At 41.0% G+C, this 21,347-nt stretch overlaps 1 protein-coding gene across 6 annotated transcripts in view; it reads left to right on the top strand.

Moving 5' to 3' along the window:
• OSBPL3 (oxysterol binding protein like 3) overlaps nucleotides 1-18,646 on the top strand; it is a 177,712-nt gene extending 159,066 nt beyond the window's left edge. For all 6 annotated transcript variants that reach the window (XM_019825610.3, XM_006929256.5, XM_019825608.3 and 3 more), the window contains 6 exons: nucleotides 2,979-3,057; nucleotides 4,720-4,864; nucleotides 7,648-7,792; nucleotides 9,480-9,606; nucleotides 11,215-11,337; nucleotides 14,866-18,646. In XM_019825610.3, coding sequence (XP_019681169.1) covers nucleotides 2,979-3,057; nucleotides 4,720-4,864; nucleotides 7,648-7,792; nucleotides 9,480-9,606; nucleotides 11,215-11,337; nucleotides 14,866-14,962 — 716 coding nt within the window. In that variant the 3' untranslated portion in view covers nucleotides 14,963-18,646. The remainder of the gene's footprint in view (nucleotides 1-2,978; nucleotides 3,058-4,719; nucleotides 4,865-7,647; nucleotides 7,793-9,479; nucleotides 9,607-11,214; nucleotides 11,338-14,865) is intronic.
• The last annotated feature ends 2,701 nt before the right edge of the window (nucleotides 18,647-21,347 follow it).

Genomic DNA, 21,347 nt, shown 5'->3' with positions numbered 1-21,347 from the left:
CCTCTGGGAAGAATTCTTATAAGATCTCTAACTTCCTAATTGCTAAGAGTCACTGACCACGGAAGCATATGATGATGATGATGATGTGATGTATTATGTGATGGGAAGGATTTTCTCCCAAGTAGTTTCTGTGTGTCCCTTACCTTACACAACAGTATTCTCTTCAGCCTCCATTCTCCTTTCTCATCAGCCTTTTCCTGGGCAATCCCACCTATTCCCATAGGCTCATGACTCCCAAATCTTGCTTTTTTTTTTTTTTTTTAGTTTATTTATTTATTTTGAGAGAGAGAGAGAGAGAGCAGGGGAAGGGCAGAGAGAGAGAGAGAGAGAGAGAGAGAGAGAGAATCCCCTAAGTAGCCTCCATGCTATCAACACAGCCCAATGTGGGGCTTGACCTCACAAACCTGTGAGATCATGACCTGACCCCAGATCAAGTGTCAGACGCTGAACCAACTGAGCCACCCACGTGCCCCTCTTGCTTTTTAATCCAATCTGACATTTCTCTGCCTTTTAATCAGGTTGTTTAAACCAGTTACACTTATTATGATTATTGATGAAGTTGGGTTTAAATGTGGCCTCTTATTATCTGTTTTCTGTTTGTTGCATCTGTTCTTTGTTCACCTTGTTTTCTTTCTCTGCCTTCTTTGGGACTGAGTACTTTCTATGATTCCATCATACCTCCTTTGTTGGCTTATTAGCTAAAACCTCTGTTTCATTGTTTTAGTTGTTACTTTAGGGTTTATATTATGTATCTTTAATATAGTCTATCTTCAAGTAATATGCCACTTCACATATAGTGTAATAAACTTACAAAAGTATACCTCCATTTCCCTTCTCCTAACCTGTGACCTCTGTGCTACTGTGAACATAACATTTTATTTACGTACATTATAAACCCCACAATACAACATTACTGTTTTTGCTTTAAACAGCCAATTATCTTTTTATGGTAACAACTTTATTGAGATAAAATTTGTATGTCATACAATTCCCCTATTAAAAAGTATAATTCACTGAGTTTTAGTATATTCACAAAGTTGTCCAGTTACCATCACAATCAATTTTAGAACATTTTTAAATATTTATTGTCCAATTGGCTTCCATACAACACCCGGTACTCATCCTAACAAGGGCCCTCCTTAATACCTATCACCCGCTTTCCCCTCTCCCCCACCCTCATCAACCCTCAGTTTGTTCTCTGTATTTAAGAGTCTCTTATGGTTTGCCTCCCTCCCTCTCTATTTGTAACTTTATCCACCTTTCCCTTCCCCCATGGTCTTCTGTTAAGTTTCTCAGGATCCACATATGAGTGAAAGCATATGGTATCTGTCTTTCTCTGACTGACTTATTTCACTTAGCATAATCCCTCCAGTTCCATTCGTGTTGCTGCAAATGGCAGGATTTCATTCTTTCTGATTGGCAAGTAGTATTCCATTGTATGTATCCATCCATAGTTGATGGACATTTAGGCTCTTTCCATAATTGAGCTATTGTTGAAAGTGCTGCTATAAACATTGGGGTTCATGTGCCCCTATGCATCAGCACTCCTGTATACCTTGGGTAAATTCCTAGTAGTGCTATTGCTGGGTCGTAGGGTAGTTCTATTTTTAATTTTTTGAGGAACCTCCACACTGTTTTCCAGAGCAGCTGCACCAGTTTGCATTCCCACCGACAGAACAGTTTCATCACTCCAAAAGAAACCACCCCCACCTACCTACCAGTACCTACCCCACCCCAGCTTCTAATTTCCATCAACCTCTTCCATCCTTAGGCAATCCCTTACCTACTTTCTATCTCTATGGATTTGCCTACTAGGAATATTTTATAGACGTGAAATCATGTGGCCAAGGGCTGCCTGCTCCCAGCCCTATCACTCCCCTGCATCATGGCCACGGCCCCCTACCAGCCTCCCTCCTTTCACCTTGCTCCCTTATGGTCTGTGTATTGTCGTGCAGCAGTCAGAGGGATCACCCTCTCTGCCATTGTTTTTCTATTCCTTTTTTTAAAAATTCTGTTTTTACTCTGTTCTTTTTCCGTTTGTGTCTTCCAGTTGGTGCCACCATTTATGCAAATGAGAAAACTATGAGGCCATCTACAAATTCTCCCTGTCTGTCACAATCGGCATCTAATTTGTCAGCTAGTTCTATTCCTACTTCTTTTCCTGGTTTTGGGATCATTCCCTTCTACTCTGTCTGCTACGGCCTTAGGTCACTTCACCCTCACTTATCCTTGGAGCAATTACAGCAACCTTGTAACCTGTCACCTTGCTTCTCATCTTTTGTGCTCCTGGTCCATTTTCTGTATTGGTCCCAATTGCCTCTGCAAAGTCTGTATCTAATCGCATGAGTTTTCTGTCTAACCAAACATCTTATTTTCCCCCAGCGTATACACACCTGATGTCTTAGCCTGGCTTCTAGGGCCCATTATTTTTGTACTCAGTCTGTCTTTCAGCTCGTCTCGCTGAACAATCCAAGACCTGTGGGACAGAACCACGCCATGTTCTCTTATACCTCTCTCCCTTTGAACAAGCTGTCTTCTGCCTTCTTTTGCTTTTTTTCCTGCCTAGTGAACTCCTGCTTATTCTTCAGAACCCAGTCTAAGTGCCCCCTTCAGACAGGCCTCTACTGATGCTTTTCCCCACCCATGTTGGTCATTCCTACTTCTATGGTTCCATTTCTTCTTAAACATACTCAGTTACAGCCTGTGCCTCTCTTTGTGGGCATTACTTGTTTTCACTTTTGTCTCCCTTTCATACTGTGAGTTCTTCTAAGGGAAGGAACTTACCTTATAATTTTAGTTCCCCGATTCTGTTCCAGATACTCAATTGGTACATATACTGAATGAAAACTTATCCTGTATAATAATGAATTTTATTATGAAGAGGTTCTATATAGTGGTTGATCATTCATGCAGCCTAAGAATTCTCTGATCTATGTGGCTCTCCTTTTAAATATGTACTAATTGGTATTTCATTTCAGATGTGAGATGGAAAAACAAATTCTGGGGCAAATCCATGGAAATTGTCCCCATTGGCACCACCCACGTGACTCTGCCAGCGTAAGTTCTTCTGTGCTTAGGAACTTTATAGAATTTAGGGCCAAGATACAGCTTTAGGAATGGGACTCCCGTTGTCCCCCATGGTGTTGAGTATATGTTTTTTCCCTTTTCATTGGTTTGACAGTAAGTTCAAATGTACCTCATTTTGACAAGCTCACATTTTCTCTCCTTCAAATGGAAATGCCACCTGGAAACCAAAGTTCATTGAACAAAAGCTCTTTTATTTATTTTTTTTTTAATTTTTTTTTTCAACGTTTTTATTTATTTTTGGGACAGAGAGAGACAGAGCATGAATGGGGGAGGGGCAGAGAGAGAGGGAGACACAGAATCAGAAACAGGCTCCAGGCTCCGAGCCATCAGCCCAGAGCCTGACGCGGGGCTCGAACTCACGGACCGCGAGATCGTGACCTGGCTGAAGTCGGACGCTTAACCGACTGTGCCACCCAGGCGCCCCGAACAAAAGCTCTTTTAAAACTCATTTCCACTTCTAACAAAATTAAGAATGGTGGTTTGCTTTAACATTGTTGTCCTACCTCACTGTCAGAATTCCTTTAAAGAAAGATATGGACTTGATCCTACAGAGATTATTGGTACTCATTTATAAAGCCAAATGGCTGTGAGTGTGGCCTCCGGGACTGGGCTAATAGGACTCGTGTACTCACCCTGCCACTTACTAATTGCAAATCCTTGGGCAGGTTACTTAATCTTTCTGATCACTAGTTCCCTCATCTATAAAACACGAGAAATAAACCACCTACTTTGCAGGGCTTATGAAGATTAAAGGAATAATGTACATAAAGCACTTTAAAGAGTACTTGGCAAATAGTATATGCCATGTAAGTGTTTGGTCTTATTATCATTATCCTTGTAATTATTATATGACTCTGTAAGTCTGAATACTTTCTCATTGTAAAAAGATTTAAGATATGTGTAAGATTTATATATAAAATAGGGGCGCCTGGGTGGCTTAGTTGGTTAAACGTCTGACTTTCGCTCATGTCATGATCTTGTGGTTTGTGAGTTCAAACCCTGCAACCAGGCTCTGTGCTGACAGCTCAGAGCCTGGAGCCTGCTTCAGATTCTGTGTCTCCCTCTCTCTCTGCCCCTCCCCCGCTTGCGCTCTGTCTCTCTCTCAAAAATAAATAAACATTAAAAATTTTTAAAGAAAGATTTATCTATAACATAGATATGTGTCTTTGCATATACATATATACATATGTATGCGTGTGCACATATATACACATATGTGAGTATGCATGTGCATATGTGTGCAGAGAGCAGATTGTGGAAGATGCCCCCACCTTCCCCATTGCCTCTTCCGTTTTCTAGTTTGGTGACTTTCGGCAAGTCACCTCTGGCTCTCAGTTTTCTCCTCTGTCAAAGGAGAGAGTGGGTTGTTCGAGGACATCACCAGCTTCCAGTGAAGTCCCTGTCAGCTTCCAGAGTGGCCGTCTCTGACTGCTACTCCCCTCTGTGACACGGACGACTCCTGGGGGAGTGGAAGTCAGAATGCCCAGCATGGCTTAGGCACCCAGTTGGTTCTGGAAATGAAGGAAGGAGTAATTCATTATGTGACTTTTTTTTTTTTTAATAGCAATATCTGTTTGCATTTGCTGCTGGCTCTTCTGGGAATCGTTAATGCCACCATTTCCTCCTTTTTAGCTTTGGAGATCATTTTGAGTGGAACAAAGTGACCTCTTGCATCCATAACATCTTAAGTGGGCAGAGATGGATTGAGCACTATGGGGAGATTGTCATCAAGAACCTGAATGATGACTCCTGCCACTGCAAAGTGAATTTCATAAAGGTAACCTCCAGAAAGGCCTTGGCAGAGCAGGGCCTCCGGGCACAGGACATCCCAGGGAGCTTTTCACCTTCACCCTTGTGCCATCAGGCAAGCCATGTCGGGGGATCCCTGGTGTTCCCCCCTCCCAACCCCTCTCACCTGGACCAGGGTTGTGGCCCCTTCGAGCCTCCCTCCTTCCACTCTTACTCCCCTGTGGTCTGTCCTCACTGCAGCAGCCAGAGGGACTCTTATACAATGTAATTCATCATGCTACCTTATGGAGGAAGCTTGAAGACATTATGCTGAGTGTAATAAGCCAGACACAGGACAGGTATTGTGTGACTCCACTTTTGAGGTACCTAGAGCAGTCAGATTCATAGAGACAAAAAGTAGAATGGTGATGCCCAGGGCTGGTGGGTTGGGGAACGACAGTTAGTGTTTCATGGATACACGGTTTCAGTTTGGGAAGATGAAAAAGCTCTAGAAATATAAAATGATGATGGTTACACAACATAGTCAATGTGCTTAGCGTCACTGAATTGTACACTTACAAATGATCACAATGGTACATTTTGTTATTTATGTTTTACTAGAATGAAAAAAACAAAAGTCACGCTGTATATCCCAGAATTCCTCCAACAACTTCTGTCTTTCCTAGAGTAAAAGCCTGGCTCCTGACAATGGCCCACAAGGCCCTGTGCACTATGCACTGCCCACCCCCCCCATGTTCACATGTGCACACACACACGCACACTGGCACATGCACACACATGCGAACACATGTGCATGCACACACACACACCTGCACACACACAGCTGGCCGCACTTATATGAACACACACATGCACACATACCTGCCTGTATATGGATATGTGCACACACGCACACACACAAACACACTCATTCCTCTCCAATTTCAGCTTCCACCAACCCTTCCTCCCCTTCTGACCACACTGGCCTTTCTCTCTCTCCATTTCCTCCTGCTTGGAGCCCTTCTCCACAGATCCTTCATCATCAGCTCTGTCTTGTTAGTCAGTCTCTATCATATCCCATTTTCTTCAACGTTTTTATTCCCATCTATAGTTAGCTTGCTCACTGTTGGTTTACTTGTGTGTTTTCATCTTCTGTTCCCCACACCCGCCTCACCATCCGTGACTCTGGAGAAGCAAAAGCCTGGTCTAATCTTGCTCACTGCTGTAGGCTGATGTCTGGAAAGGCTCATGAACATTCATAGGGTAAATGAACAGATTGGCCAAAGGCAAAAGCGTGGAATAGTCTGCTTACCTTTCCAAGTGCCTCAATTCCCTTAGATTCCTCTTCCCCTTAAAATTATCATGTACTTAACATGGTCTTAAAGGAACATTTGCATTTAATTAAGATCAAAATCAGAAGCCAAGAGATTAGGCTCTAATTGTGGCATTTCATGCAGGACCTCTCTGCACCACCTGTAGCCTGTAGGGGATATTATAGAGAGATAGATGGAGGTCTTTATTATATCCTATAAATCAGACTAGTAATGTTTGAGGTAATATAAAAATGACTCTGCCTTGAAAACTTCATGTAGCTCAGCACCCTGAGCCAGGTGAAGGCCACCTGGTTCTCAACACTTTCCCCAAGGAAATGTGCTTGAATTCCATTTCTACCGTCTACTTAGTACTCACACACTTAGGGCCAGAGAATAGATTTCTGTGGCTACAAGAAATGAGGGGATTGGCACACTGGACGTACCTCTGGTGTTGAAAGAGAATCTGAAAGCAGATGTGGCCCTTCCCAATGGAGCACAGCCCTTCCTCTGTGGCATCCCCTTGTATTGCCAGCATTGGATTTGTCAGCAAATGTCTATAATAGAAAACCAGACTTCTGCTTCAGAATACACTTAAGAGCCTGGACGGTATCTGTTGCCACTTTCCTCCATTATTACCTGAGTAGAGACCTCAGGTTTACATTTCTGATTCAGCTGTGTGATGCTGCTGTACTCTGTCCTTCCATCTTCCTCGTAGACACAGAAGGGGGAAACCAAACCACCAGAATATGGCCCCAAAATGCCACTCAACTTTATTGGTTTCCAAATATGGATTCTGTTTTGGCTGAAAATAGCACTGGGAGTTTTGATTTATGAAGTAATACCTTCCGTTCTTTCTTAGAGATTTTTTTGGGGCAGCCAGGTAATGGGGAGATTAAAAAAAGAAAAAAAAAAAAAAACACACAACTCTAGGGAGTTAGACCACCCTCTGCTGGCCACCTTGTGGTACTGTATAAAACCCACAAGGCTGAGCTGAGCTGAGCTGCTCTCTCAGACCAGGACCATTCCACAGTGTAAACAAGGGTTGCCTAACGTTCCAATGGATTAGATGAACAAATCTAGTTGGGGGAGAAATAATCGGAGAAACTGAAAATTGGTTGCTTTATTATGACCAATTTTTTTTTTAATTTTTTTTTCAACCTTTTTTATTTATTTTTGGGACAGAGAGAGACAGAGCATGAACGGGGGAGGGGCAGAGAGAGAGGGAGACACAGAATCGGAAACAGGCTCCAGGCCCCGAGCCATCAGCCCAGAGCCTGATGCGGGGCTCGAACTCACGGACCGCGAGATCGTGACCTGGCTGAAGTCGGACGCTTAACGGACTGCGCCACCCAGGCGCCCCTATTATGACCAATTTTAAGGAGCCTCCTTCTTGGTTTATAAAAAGTTTTAATGCAGAATCATTCTTGTGGTTTTTTTCTCTTTCCTTTGCTTTTCCTCTTAATATCTGTAATAAGTTGACCCCAAAGTACTAAACAGATAACTTATATTTGAATCCTAGGCAAAATACTGGAGCACTAATGCCCGTGAGATTGAAGGTACGGTATTTGACAAGAATGGAAAAGCCGTGCATCGGCTCTTCGGGAAATGGCACGAAAGCATCTACTGTGGGGGCTCCTCCTCGTCCACTTGTGTCTGGAGAGCAAGTTAGTATTCGGGTTAATCAGTTCTGGGCCAGGGGTGGGGGACATGGCCAGAGGAACTGCAGGCGGGCTGGCAGCAGTGTCTATCTTGTACCTCTAGCCTCTACCTGCTTTGAACTCCATTCGAGCGGCCAGCCCTTCTTTCATTCAGTAATCATTATCTCATCCTCATCCTTATGCTTCTCAACAACACCTCAGTTGGCCTGCTAGGTCCTGGGTTCTTAATCCTGGAACAAAGCCATTGGTCATTTGATCCGTGGTCACTCTCTCTGAGGAAACCTTCCAGGCCACACACATCACTCCTGTGCCTATCTTGGGCACTAAGGAGTGTTAGTGAAGCACAGGAAGTCATTCTAGAGTAAGAATGAATAAAGAGGAAACTGTCAGTAGACAAGAAGAGTGACCTGGGGCTTCTACAAAAGTCAGGGGTCTCCCGGATTCACCCAATACCATTAACCACTCTGATGTCTCTTGTAATTCTAGAAAAATAGCCCTTGAGCAGCTGTGGGGAGAAAGGGCTAGGGAAGCCAAACCTTCATAACATGTCCCCCAAAACCTTTTAAGACGTTTGTCCATCTTTTAAGTCTTGGTCATATTATAAAACCATCATTTTGAGATACCACCACGAGAATGCTTTGGGCTGATCAAAACAAAACAAAATAAAACAAAACCATTCTAATAGTGACATAAATCATTAGGATGTGTGCTGTTACTTAACAAGGAAGGGGTAGGATGGGTCGTGTTTGTTATACAGGCAACTTAGCTGTGTCAAGAGCACAGACCATTGAGGATACATTTTGTCACTCCCAATGTAGCAGTGATACATTGCAGGGGCCCAAGGCTCTGGGTGGTGGCAGCCTGGCAGCTTGAAACTGTGGCAGTGGCCCCATCCTTTGAAGGGTGGAGGCATCCTTCCCCCGCTGGGCCTTGTCGTCTGGGCCTGGTGGCAGTGGTAGCCCTGATAATCTCTGAATCACCTTCCCACTCATTCTTCCCTTTGCTTGAGGGTTAACACATGTTTGCAGCTGGGTAACTTGATGGAAGCATCCTGTAAAATGCCAGTGGTCCAACACCCTTACTTCATTCGGTCCCCTTGACATCCAGCTGGCAGTATTTCTGCCGGTATAATCCCACGTCTATTCCCGGCTTCCACTGAGTTAGTTTTAAATATAAATGTGTAAGATATGGAGGGACAAGACTTGGTAAAAGGAAGGGCAGGAATGGAAAAAAGAATAACATTGACCACTTGCTATGGGTTCAACACTATTTTAGGTACTAGACAGAGTTCCAGGAGGATTTGACATTTCTTAAATGAAAAATGGATTCTCCAGAGTGAGAGTGTTGTTAGTCAGGAAAACATGGACCCAGAGTTCTTTTTCACATGTTTATTTTTGTAACAAATTATTTTTATAACTTGCACAGTATAAAAACTTCACAGCATTACATAAATTCCCTATCTGACCACACAAAAGAGGTCTTATCCTTGTAGGTAGAAGAAAACTTACAGAGAAAAAGATTTATGGAGGAACATTCAACACCTATTTGTTAGCCAGAATATTTTAATAGAAATGGAAGAATTTAGAGCTGAGAGAGAAAAAATAATAGCTGGTTTGAGATGAAAAAGGTGAAGGAATTAAAATGTAATGTAAATGAAAGGAAGTTGGAAATGAATGATTTCTTTTTCTTTTAGATCCCATGCCAAAAGGCTATGAGCAATATTATGGCTTCACACAGTTTGCCCTAGAATTAAATGAAATGGATCCATTGTCAAAGTCTTTATTACCACCTACTGACACTCGATTTAGACCAGACCAAAGGTAAGGACTTTTTAAAGATCTTTATCTCCAGAGATGTAAAACTCTTTATAAAGAGTCTTACTAACAACTCCCAGGCCATCAGAGGAGCTGGAGAGAGACAATGTTGTTAGGAGTAGAGGTCTAGGAGGACTGAAAACAATCATGTCATGGAAGGTATGGAGCCCAGCTTAATTCTATGTGTGGCCTGGCCTTTATTCATCAGTAAAGCCTTATTTCTATTGAAATATCCCCCCAAAGTGTTTATTTTTAAGAGTTTTACTGCCTATAATAATATAGAATTTATAACTGTGTATTTGAAAGAGTGAAAAACACCCAATTCCTTTACACTTCAGATTTAAATTATTTTGGTGCACAAAACCTAACTTCTCATTCTAGGTTTGCTGGCCACAAGCTGTGTCATCTTTCTTAGTCTCAGTTTCCTATTCTGTATAATAGAAATAATTATCTCTGCCCTGGGGCCTAATTAAGACTCAAAACCCAGAAAGGAAAAAGGAAAATTATATATTTGACTTTATGTAAAAAAAAACAAACAAACTTCTTCATGGCAAAGTAAAAAAATATTTTTATACCCAGAGTCAAAAAGACAAACGACAAACTGGGAAATCTATATTTCAACTCATTTCATGAATTGGTTTCAAAAATCAAGATTAACTCACTAAAAAAAAAAAAAAAAAAAAAAAGACATAGGAAAATGAACTGTTCACAAAGTAGGAAATGCAGATATCCCTTAAACATATGAAAAGATGCTTAGTCCCACTGAAAGAAATGCATATTTTCAAAAATTTTTTAAAAAGTTTATTTTGGGGGGGGGGGAGAAATAGCAAGCAGGGGAGGGGCAGAGAGAGAGAGAAGAAAAAAGAAAAAAAAAAACCCAAGCAAGCTCTGCACTGTCAGCATGGAGCCCGATGTGGGGCTCAAACTCAAGAACTGTGAGATCATGACCTGAACTGAAATCAAGAGTTGGATGCTTAACCGACTGAGCCACCTACGTGCCCCAAGAAATGCATATTTTTAAAAAATATATAGACATACTAATTCTTAATGTATCAGGTAGCAAGATTCAAAAGTTTGATGTACTCTGAGGCTACAGGCAGAAGGTATGGTGAGGAAACAGGTGGGATGAGAGATGGGGATGAAAGGGACAAATTCCTTTTTATAGATCTGATTTTTTGAGCCATGTATATGTCACCGGTTCGAAAAATAATATCTTGGGGCACGTGGGTGGCTCAGTCAGTTGAGCGTCCGACTTTGGCTCAGGTCATGATCTCGCAGTTCATGAGTTTGAGCCACACATCGGGCTCTGTGCTGTCAGTGCAGAACCCACTTTGGATCCACTGTCCTACTTTCTCTCTGCCCCTCCCCTGCTCACTCTCTGTCCCTCTCTCAAAAATAAATAAACATTTAAAATAATAATGATGATGATGATGATGATGATGATGATGATGATGTCTTCCCTAACTACCTCAAAATACTGTTTTAAAGGTTGAAGGGGGGTTCTTACCTATAGGGAAGCATTTTGAATATCCAGTCTTAGATACATAATTCTAGAAGTAATGATTAACAGTATTTTCTCAGAATTTGTGTTGTTTTTTTTCCCTAATGCCTCAGGTTCCTAGAAGAAGGGAACTTGGAAGAAGCTGAAATACAAAAGCAGAGGATTGAACAGCTACAGAGAGAAAGGCGACGGGTCTTAGAAGAAAATAATGTGGAACACCAGCCGCGGTTTTTCAGGTGTGTGCGCATATTGTGTGGGTCATTGGTGGATAGGTACTGGTGACACCTGATGCTTCCAGTATGAAGAGAGTAAATGGGCTGTCTCCTCCCCAAAGGAGAGCCTTCTTGGTGTTTTTCTTGCTTCAGAGTGCAGAAACTTCTCCCCTGGAAAATGGAAATTCTGAGTGGTCTAATTCTTTCTTTTTTTTTTTTTTTTTTTTTTTTTTGAGAGAGAGAGCACAAGTTGGGCAGGGTCCTGCCCTGACTACTGGACAGGGTTTTGTACAGTTTTAGGGGCTTTTTTATTGGTTTATTAAAAAAGAAAAATCAACGTTAAAACAGGCGCACATAGAAAAGCCACAGGCTTCTGCCCTACCCCTTCCACCCCAGTGTTGCTTTCAGGGAAGCCAGGGTTTTTTTGTTTGGGGTTTGTTTGTTGGTTGGTTGGTTTTTCGGTTTTTTGTTTTTTGTTTTTGTTTTTGTTTTGTTTTGGTTGCCATTGTGTTTTAATGGATAACATGAACACTTTTAGGAGGAATTAGCTACTAATCTGTCAGCAGCAGAAATAAAGTCTGTATTCCAAAATAGCAAAAAGTACTATTCATCCCCAAAATATAATGCTTTTTCCCCCTAGAGTCAATGTGGGTTTTGCCAGATCCCTTCTGATCATTTCCCCAGACTCAGGAGATAAGCAAATAAAGATCAACCAGAGTTTCATCCCAGAATATTCATAACTTTGTTTAAATATTTTAAAAACAAGACATCTTTAACTATTTTTTAAAGGCAAGAGATAGATAAATAGATAGATTAACAGACTGATCAGTTGATTTGCTGATCAATTGATAGATATACACATATACCTTTAAGTAGGCTAATTTTTTCTTTTTCTTTCATAAATCATCTAGGGTCTTGTGTCTGGTTTTTTTTTTTTTTTAAAGTAGGCTTCACGGCCAGCATGGAGCCCAACATGGGGCTTGAACTCACAGCCCTGAGATCAAGACCTGAGCTGAGATCAAGAGTCAGCCACTTCACTGACTGAGCAAACCAGGCGCACCTCATGTCATTTTTAAACAAGGGAAATTAGATTTATAAAGATGTTCATTGTAGTATATTCAGGATCATTAAAAACTGTAGGTAACTAAACTGTCTCAAGAACTAGGTAGGGAGAGTCATCAATTTTACCTAATGTGAAAGTCCACAAAGTCTGTGGAGCTCTATGGGAAATAAATTAACATTTAAATGCAAAATATAAATCATTATCTAGGCTGTTGTTGAAACCATCTAGAATTATGTCTGGAATGGAAAAGGACAGACATGGATGCAGCCAGGTGGCTCTTTTTCCTCTTGATTGTCTGTTAAATTATCACACTATTGGGGCGCCTGGGTGGTGCAGTCGGTTAAGCGTCCGACTTCAGCCAGGTCACGATCTCGCGGTCCGTGAGTTCGAGCCCCGCGTCAGGCTCTGGGCTGATGGTTCAGAGCCTGGAGCCTGTTTCCGATTCTGTGTCTCCCTCTCTCTCTGACCCTCCCCCGTTCATGCTCCGTCTCTCTCTGTCCCAAAAATAAATAAACGTTGGGAAAAAAAAATTAAAAAAAAAATTATCACGCTATTAGATGTGGCAAATGAAGAGCTGGAGAAAAGGCAAGAATTCTTCAGCAGTAGTGGTCCTGGCAACGAGGTGACAGAGGAATGTGGGAACAAGGGAAGTGTCCACAGAAATTCCAAGTGGCAACTACAGTTCGTATAGAACTGGGCTCCTCTGTTTCATAGTCAAGTACTAGGTATGCAGACTGGCTTATTTTAGACACATCCCTTTATTAGAATAGGGAAACAAGTGTGATAAGAATCCCTGTTCCTGGGAGGTTGGAGAAACAGGCACTCTCCACTTATGCTTTTGAAGCATATGAAATATCAGTCAAAATTATAAATGTACACCCTCTTTGACATAGTTCTACTTACTGGAATTTTTAATGTGACTATACTCACATATGTACAAAATTACATATTGTTATATGTTTATCATATTATTAACATATGTCTGTGATAGCTAGAGATTAAAAACAACCTTCTAAAGGCTCACCAGTAAGGTACCTGTTAAATTGTGGTCCATTTCTACAATGGAATATCATGCGACTGTTTAAAAAGAAATCAGGGTCACCTGGGTGGCTCAGTCAGTTAAGCATCTGACTCCTGATTTTGGCTCAGAGCATGATCTAAAGTTTGTGAGTTCAAGCCCCAGGTCGGGCTCTGTGCTGACAGTGCTGAGCCTGCTTGGGATTCTCTCTCTTCTTTGCTCTCTGCCCCTCCCCTTCCTCAAAAATAAACAAATAAACTTAAAAAAAAAAAATCAGGATTCCCTATTGCCACAGAGTCCCCAAACTTTTGGGGACTATAAAATACAAATGGTAAATATTGTTAGCTTTGCAGGCCATAAGGTCTTAGTTGTAATTATTCCAACCCACTGAGCGGCATAAAAGCACCAATAGACAACAGTTAAACAAATGGGCATGGTGGTGTTCCAATAAAAAGGGATTAAGATTAAAGGGTATCTACTTATAAAATAAATACGTCACAGAGATGAGAAACACAGCATAGGGAATATAGTTGATAATATTGTAATAATGTATGGTAACAGATAGTGACTATGCTTATTATGGTGACACTGATATAATGCTGTGTACAGAATTGTTGAATCAATATATTGTACACCTAAAACAAATATAGCAATTTATGTTAATTATACTTCAACTTAAAAAAAAAAAAAAACAGCATTACAAAGATAGGCAGAAGCCTGGATTTGGCCCTTGGACTGTAGTTTGCTGAACTTACTGTGACAACAGAAAATGATCTCCAATATATATTGTTATGTCAAAAACTCAAAAGGTAGGACACCATAGAGTGCTGTCATTGTGGAAGAAATGGGAGAGGAGTGGAGTATGTATGTGTATGCATGCGTGCTCACACATGGATGAAATTTCTCTGAAAGAATGAAGCTTATAAGATCATCATTGCCTCTGAAGAAAAGGACTGGAAATCTGGGAGATAGGAATAAGAAGAAAACTTTTAGCTATCTACCCTTTTGTACCTTTTGAATTTTCATCTATTTAATATATTATCTATTCAAAGGATAGTGAACCAAGGCTATTCTCTCCTGACTCTTACGTCTTCCAATTCCTTTTGTTTTTAATGTTAACTTATCACTTCATTGAACAATCTAGTTGATTTGTAGCTTTTCCATAGTCACACCCAAGGTGTGGCTGTCATCCCAGCCATATTTTATATATGACAAACTGTTCCCTTATCCATGCTTCTCTCAAGCACCATTTTTCACAGCCTCTAAGTTTGAGAAGTCAAAGTCGGAAGTGACAAAATGGCCTCCAGGCTTCCTGTTCCCTCATAGTTCCCATATGAGATTATCAGGGACATTGTATGTCTGTAAGAATGATAGCCTGGCCCAGGGTTGGGAGGAAGAAAGGAGGGAAAGGGAAGGAGAGAATATGACAGTGTTTTCAGTAGCCTTCAAGAAATTCTTTTATCCTTCACAGGAAATCCAATGATGACTGTTGGGTGAGCAATGGCACCTATTTGGAACTTAGAAAAGATCTTGGTTTTTCCAAACTGGACCATCCTGTCTTGTGGTGAAAAAGGAAAGAAGAATGATACACCTGTACTTCTGTGTTTGCTTTCTGAAGCCACAAACCTGTGTCTATATATTTAAAAGAAATTATCTAGAATGATTACCTGTGCTTAGCTTAGCATTGTATTTAAGTATGTATTTTCTTCAGTAGTTTCCTTTATAATTTCAAATGTTATCACAATTGTTTATATGAATGTAGAACACCTTGATATTTCATTTTATATATAAGCTATTTAATAAAAATGAAAGACTGAATGTTAATGTGTGGGTTAAAAAAGAAGCTTTAACACTAATTTTCCAAAGGTTAGGAAAATTCAAATTAAATTCATGCCTTATAAAATTATGTTGGAGAAAAAAAATTATCTCTCCCAGGTGCATTAAGAACTAAGAATACCCAGGGTTACTCACTCATGCGTAAGCTACCCAAGTTTAATTTGGTAGCTCAGATATCTTTTTGCCTCCGACAGCTCTTGAATTGCTCATCCAGAACAATTCTGCTGGTGCTGGAGTCCGAAGAATACTTCCATTTTGGTGGTTGGGAGGCTGGTAGGAGATTAGTAGGATGTACGTTTTTATATGACATAGATATGGCACCCTCCTGAAGAGGAAAAGCATTTTAGCTCATCCCTCCCTAGAGTTCTTATTGCCTTATGTGCAAAACTGTACCCTGTTACTCAGAGAAATTGTCAATCTGAGAAATGCCCATTTGTTAAACACTGTAATGGCATCCCAGAGACACAGTAGGAAATCTCCCCTTAGTGAGAACCAAATTCTTGACAAGAAACTGTTTTCTGCTTCCCCCCAGCCCCACCCCTAGATTCCCCACTCCCTACTTTTCTGTTGAGTATGGAATGTTCCAGTTTAGCGTAAAACATACGGTGCATTCCACACAGCAGTTTGACTTTCTAAAAGTTTAGCAAAATAACTGATTGTTTTCAAGAACTCAACAGTTTTTTCTTAAATACTGTTTTGGTATTTTCTACCTCTTAATAACACCATATTTTAGATCTTGTATAAGAAGTTTGACCATCTGCCTTATAGACAAATGTAGAGAATTGATGTTCTTCCTTTGTGTTGTGTTCTGATGAAGCTTTGTCTTATCTCTTTCCTACACTTTCTTCTTACTCATTTCCCTCTTTTGTGAGTCTTGCAGCAGTCTTGAATAATACGGATTATAACTCCTGAAAGGGGAAACTTTGTCTTTTTAAATATGTTATTTTAAAGTACAATAATAGAATCTGTGCAGTAGCTGAAGTGTGTTATCAAAGTAGTTCCAACTTCTGCCCAGATTACATTAAAACCAAAGCGTAATTTTTAAGTCTTTGACTCTATTGTCCATAACAGTCCTATGGAATATCAAGTATAATGGTGTGTTAAACAGTTTTCGCCAGAAAACACTTACAGATATTTAAATAATTTCAGAGCATGTAGGATTCCAGGAATGAAAAGTAGAATAAGTATCGGGAAAAAAAGAACACATGATTTTTTTCAGTTTACACCAAATAATCAACTAGTTGGACAGTATTGCACTTTCAAAATGTAGAGTTACTGAAAGTGAGTCATGGCCTTTTGGAATTTGCAAATGATTAGCATTTTAAAACAACAAATGATTCCTTAAATATTACATTCATTCATTCCATTTTATCAAAAAGTCAAGATGAACACAATGTGAATGTCATTTCCATTTCTAAGCAGTTAAAGGACACAATCAGATTCTTTGGTACGTGCTTTGTTCTTTTCTTTTCAAGCATATATCCAAAGTCTGCTCGCAGAGAGGAAGAAGCAGGCTGTAGATGTAAGGATACTCTAGGGGAAAACAAACCTAGTTTTCACCATGTGAAGGAAAATGTGGACTTTTAGCCATATCGACTATGAAATGGGCCTCCTCCAGAGGCTGGCTCAAAAAAGAAGCAACAACAACAAAACCAAGATGGGCAGCCTGAATGGGTGTAGCATTGTTATATAGTATTTGGAAATTTTTTAATTGTCCCCGTGCTGTTATTTCAATTGATTTTAGGCTTTATATTGGAGTCACAAAGATAAATGGACCAAATATCACCTCTGTAGTCCTCTTATTTGAGATGGAAACAGAGGTGAATTAGAATATAGTACAGAACTATATGCAAATTTAAAAAGCTACTAGTACCAGCATCTGTAAAGGGCTTTTCTAAAATTTAAACAGCTTAGTGAGTCATACTGTTACAATCTTAAAAGTACCTTGAGGGGGAAATAGCTTCTTTTTTCCTTTAGTCCCTATTCTCAAAAGCACCTTCCCATGCCATTTGTAGCTCAAGGGTATTTCATATTTTTAAGATAAAGAAAACAAACGTGGCATTCTTTGGGAAGAATTGAAGTAGAATCTGACTTTCTGAACTTTGAAAATCCCAATTAAACAATTGCAGTCACTGCACCATCTAAGATATGCTGTAACCAACCTCCATTTTATTCCTGATGATTCTATCCCAAATCCATGGGGAATTACACAGATACTCTTGGGAATGGGACTTTGCACCGTCAACCACATTGTACTTCAGAAGTTCCTATGGCCACTATCGATTACCCCAAGTTACAGGTGATTCATTCAGGAAGAAACCAGCACTCTCCAGTGTATCCAGACAGCACATGGCTTCCCTCTGCTGACGCCAAAGCACAGTCTGGTATTTCCCGAGTCAAATGTAATAATCAGAATCACAAGGCGGCTCTCCATGCCATTCGCCTCCCAAAAGTCAGGCCAGTTCTGGTACTAATTTAACCAGAGTTCGCTTTAGGACAACAGTCCAGTTATCTATCAAGGAAAGTACCCCAATAGCCCACAATCTTTGTTTGCTTCCCGTGGGGCTCTCTGGAAGAGAAAAACAAACCTCAAAAATACTTGATTGTTTATTTGAGCTGCTGCCTTTCTCACATTCTGCTTATAATTACCATCAGTAAATCATTTACTTGAACTTCAAGTATTGTCCCTCATCCGTATTTTCCAGATTTATGATGAGTGGTCTTGTTCGACCATTAACAGTGTCAACCCTAAAAGAAAAACCATAAAGTTTTTATTTCACTGTTGAATTTTGTTGTAGGCTTACTAACATATTCCAGAAGTTCTATCATGCCCTCAAACTATCGTATAATTTTCTCAGACCTTTTTTTTAAAGTTATGAGTAGGAGCAATAAAGTTGTTCTTGTGATGTTAGGAATAATAGTTCCAATGTATTGGCATAATTTATTTGAATGTCTTTAATTTTGATATTAACATCAGCATAAATCTATTTTTGCTACCAGATGATAGCTATTTTCATGTGCTCAACTTCCCTCTGCATATATGAATCTGTTATTCGGTGTTAGTCTTTATTTCCCTGTGTTGGAAATATGTATCACGTAAGTATCTGTAAATCATGACAGAAAATGCAAACCACTTCCTGAGACTTCTGTTTGGGTTATGCAATGATAAAAAGTTGCTAATTTATTTTACTCATGATGGTTTTATCTTCCTCTGTTACCCTCAGAGGATACTTACAAAAAAAAAAAAAAAAAAAAGGATGTCTGTAAATCTTCTATCTAGCTGTGTATAAGATTATTTTCTGTTTAAATCCCACCCTTCCACCCATACCTCATTATCTCCACAAAGCTCCTACTAATTTGTTTGTCCCCCTCATGTAGCTAGTTGACTGGGAATAAACAACATGGAAAAAGGCCAACTTTGTCTTTGTTTTTCCAGATTAATGGGTATTAGTGGCTGCTGAAAGGGACAGAGTAAGACTCTAGGTTCTTTGGAGGAAGAAACACACCAGGTTACCTAAAATGATAGAGATTTGAAATAAGAATACCCTGAGACATAAACTGGGAACCCAAAAAGTTGCCGCACATTTTCAGGATGTACTACAAATGTAGGTCCCCCAGCCCTCAGGACGAGGGAGCCCTGTGTTTACCCCAGCACACTATGGAAATAAGATTTTCTGCGGGCCCTAACATGAAAAAGGAAAGTGCTGACTGCTTACACCAATTTAACGGCCCTTATGAGTGAGTGGCTCCTCTCCTCCTCCCATATCCAAGTTGTGTCCTTTGCAATGCTAGGAACATTCTTAGTCTTCACTAAAGGCCCACCTGGTTCACTGACAAGATAAATACATCATGTTACACAAGGCACTGGATCGCAGTTATGTGCATAAACTCACATCTCTGTGTCCCTAAAAGTACTTAGACAACCAAAGGCAATTTATGAAACTTGGTTGGATCCTGGCTTAAAAGAAAAATAAACTATAAAAGACATTTTGAGGATAATTAGTGAAAATTGGATAGAAGCCTAATGAAATTATTGCTAATTTTCACATATGTGTTGTTGATATTGCCTGTTGATCTGAATCAAATCTGCCATCAAAGGAGGACTATTTACCAACCTTATTCAAAATAATGGGTTATGAACACTAACGGAAATCTTAAAAAGCAACCTGAGAATATTTTAACATGTTGGCCATTTAACATGTTGGCCATTGCTGAAATAGGTCTTAAAGCATCTAGAAGTGTCGACTTCAAGGAGGCAATAAAATTTGAATCTACGAGTTCCAGGCCATTGGTTTACAAACTTAGTCCTATTATTTTCTAGCTGTACCAATAGAATACCAGCATTAACGTGATGAATGGACACCAGTGCCCTGCACCTCAGGACATCACTGTCCTTTGCACACTCAGGCAAGGGTTTCTTATTATGGACTTATTACTAAGGGTCCCTGCAGAAAACCAAATCTAATTCCAGTACTTAAAGAGATGAAAATGAAGGGGTTACTTGAGGGGCTTCTCACAGGTTAAAGGCATGTTAGCAACAGCAGGAAGTTGTTACTGCCGCCCTGAAGGAGCCGAAGCTTCAGAGGAGGGAGGGGCCATCGGGCCATGGGGGGCTGTGGTGGAGGGACGGCTCTGCTAGAAGATCCAGCCCAGAGGAAGGAAGAACTGTCCCAACCTCAGTCTCCAATGGCCTCCATCCTACCTGGTGGCTGAACCCAAGCAAGCAGGCAACCCCAGTTCTTAGAGTTCAGCTGCTGGGGCAGGGGGCGGGCAGTGGCGAACAGAAATACAAGCACCTGCAGGGGGCCCTTAAAGGGCTCAGTCAGCTGAGCTTCCGACCCCTGATTTCAGCTCAGGTCATGAGCTCCGGCTCTGTGCTGACAGCGAGGAGCCTGCTTGGGATTCTTTCTCCCTCTCTCTCCCCGCCTCTCCCCAGTGCCCCCTCTCAAGATAAATACACATTTTAAAAAAAGAAAAGAAATACAAGCACCTGGACCTTATATTCACTGGAGGAGTTCACATCTGGGCTTTCAGAGGAATTTTCAGTAAGTAAATAGGCTTAAGAGCCTATTTTTCTTTTTTGAGAGGATAGAATTTATTAAATCATTTTGACTCCGAGTTATTTTACCAAGGATGAATTATGGTTAGTTATGCTTTGTAACAACTCTGATTCTCTGTGATATTTTTTGTTGTCACATTTTTTTTAAGTTTACTTATTTATTTTGAGAGAGAGAGCATGAGCAGGGGAGGGGCAGAGAGAGAGAGAGAGGGAGAGAGAGAACCCAAGCAGGCTCTGCACTGTGAGTGCAGAGCCCGATGCAGGGTTCAAACTCAGAAACCATGAGATCATGATCTGAGCCAAAATCGAGTTGAACACTTAACCAACTGAGCCACCCAGGTGGCCCACAGCTGCGTGTTTCTTTTCACGAAATGTTGTATATTGCTTTTATACCTTCTTCGAAATGTAAAGGTAAGGGCCTTGCCACTTCCTTCTCCTGTGACACCTGATGGGTGCTTTAAAAAGGGCTTGCACAGAGGGAGCAACCAGCAGCTGCTGTGAGGGATTCTTTGAAAAACATTTGCTGAGCCAGGAATGGTCGCAGACACTGGGAATATACAGTCCTCCCTCTACCTTGGAGCTTCCAGTCTGGTGGGAAGCCAGTGGTGGGTCAACAACCAGTGTGGTTAAGAAGGCTCAGTACAGAGAATGCCCAAGTGACTAGGGGAGCGGCAGGTGTGCCCGGAGAGGAGGGACAGACCGCAGACAGTGAAGAAAACGAGAGGACTTGGCAATGGTGGAGGCTGGCGGTGGGGAAAATGCCACATGTGACTCACGGTTCCTCTCCATGCCAGTTAAGCCACAACTCAGCTTCCCAACTAACACCACAGTGAAAGTTTTGACGTGTAGCAATATCTGGGGTTTCCTCAGCCAGGAGCTATGAGACAAAGGGTGGTGAGCCCTGGCAGGCAGCCTCCAGGGACCCCTGGGGATTGAAGAAGGCCAAGGAAGTCATATGCCAGGACCTCACTCTTCCTCCTCTGCTGCAAGATCACATAAGTTGCCATCTCCAGTGTTTCCCCACACCCACTCACCCACTTACGTAACCAAACACAGTT

The sequence above is a fragment of the Felis catus genome, chromosome A2 (assembly GCF_018350175.1).
Source record: "Felis catus isolate Fca126 chromosome A2, F.catus_Fca126_mat1.0, whole genome shotgun sequence".
NCBI classification, from domain to species: domain Eukaryota; kingdom Metazoa; phylum Chordata; class Mammalia; order Carnivora; family Felidae; genus Felis; species Felis catus.
This window is presented reverse-complemented; position numbering and strand designations above follow the sequence as displayed.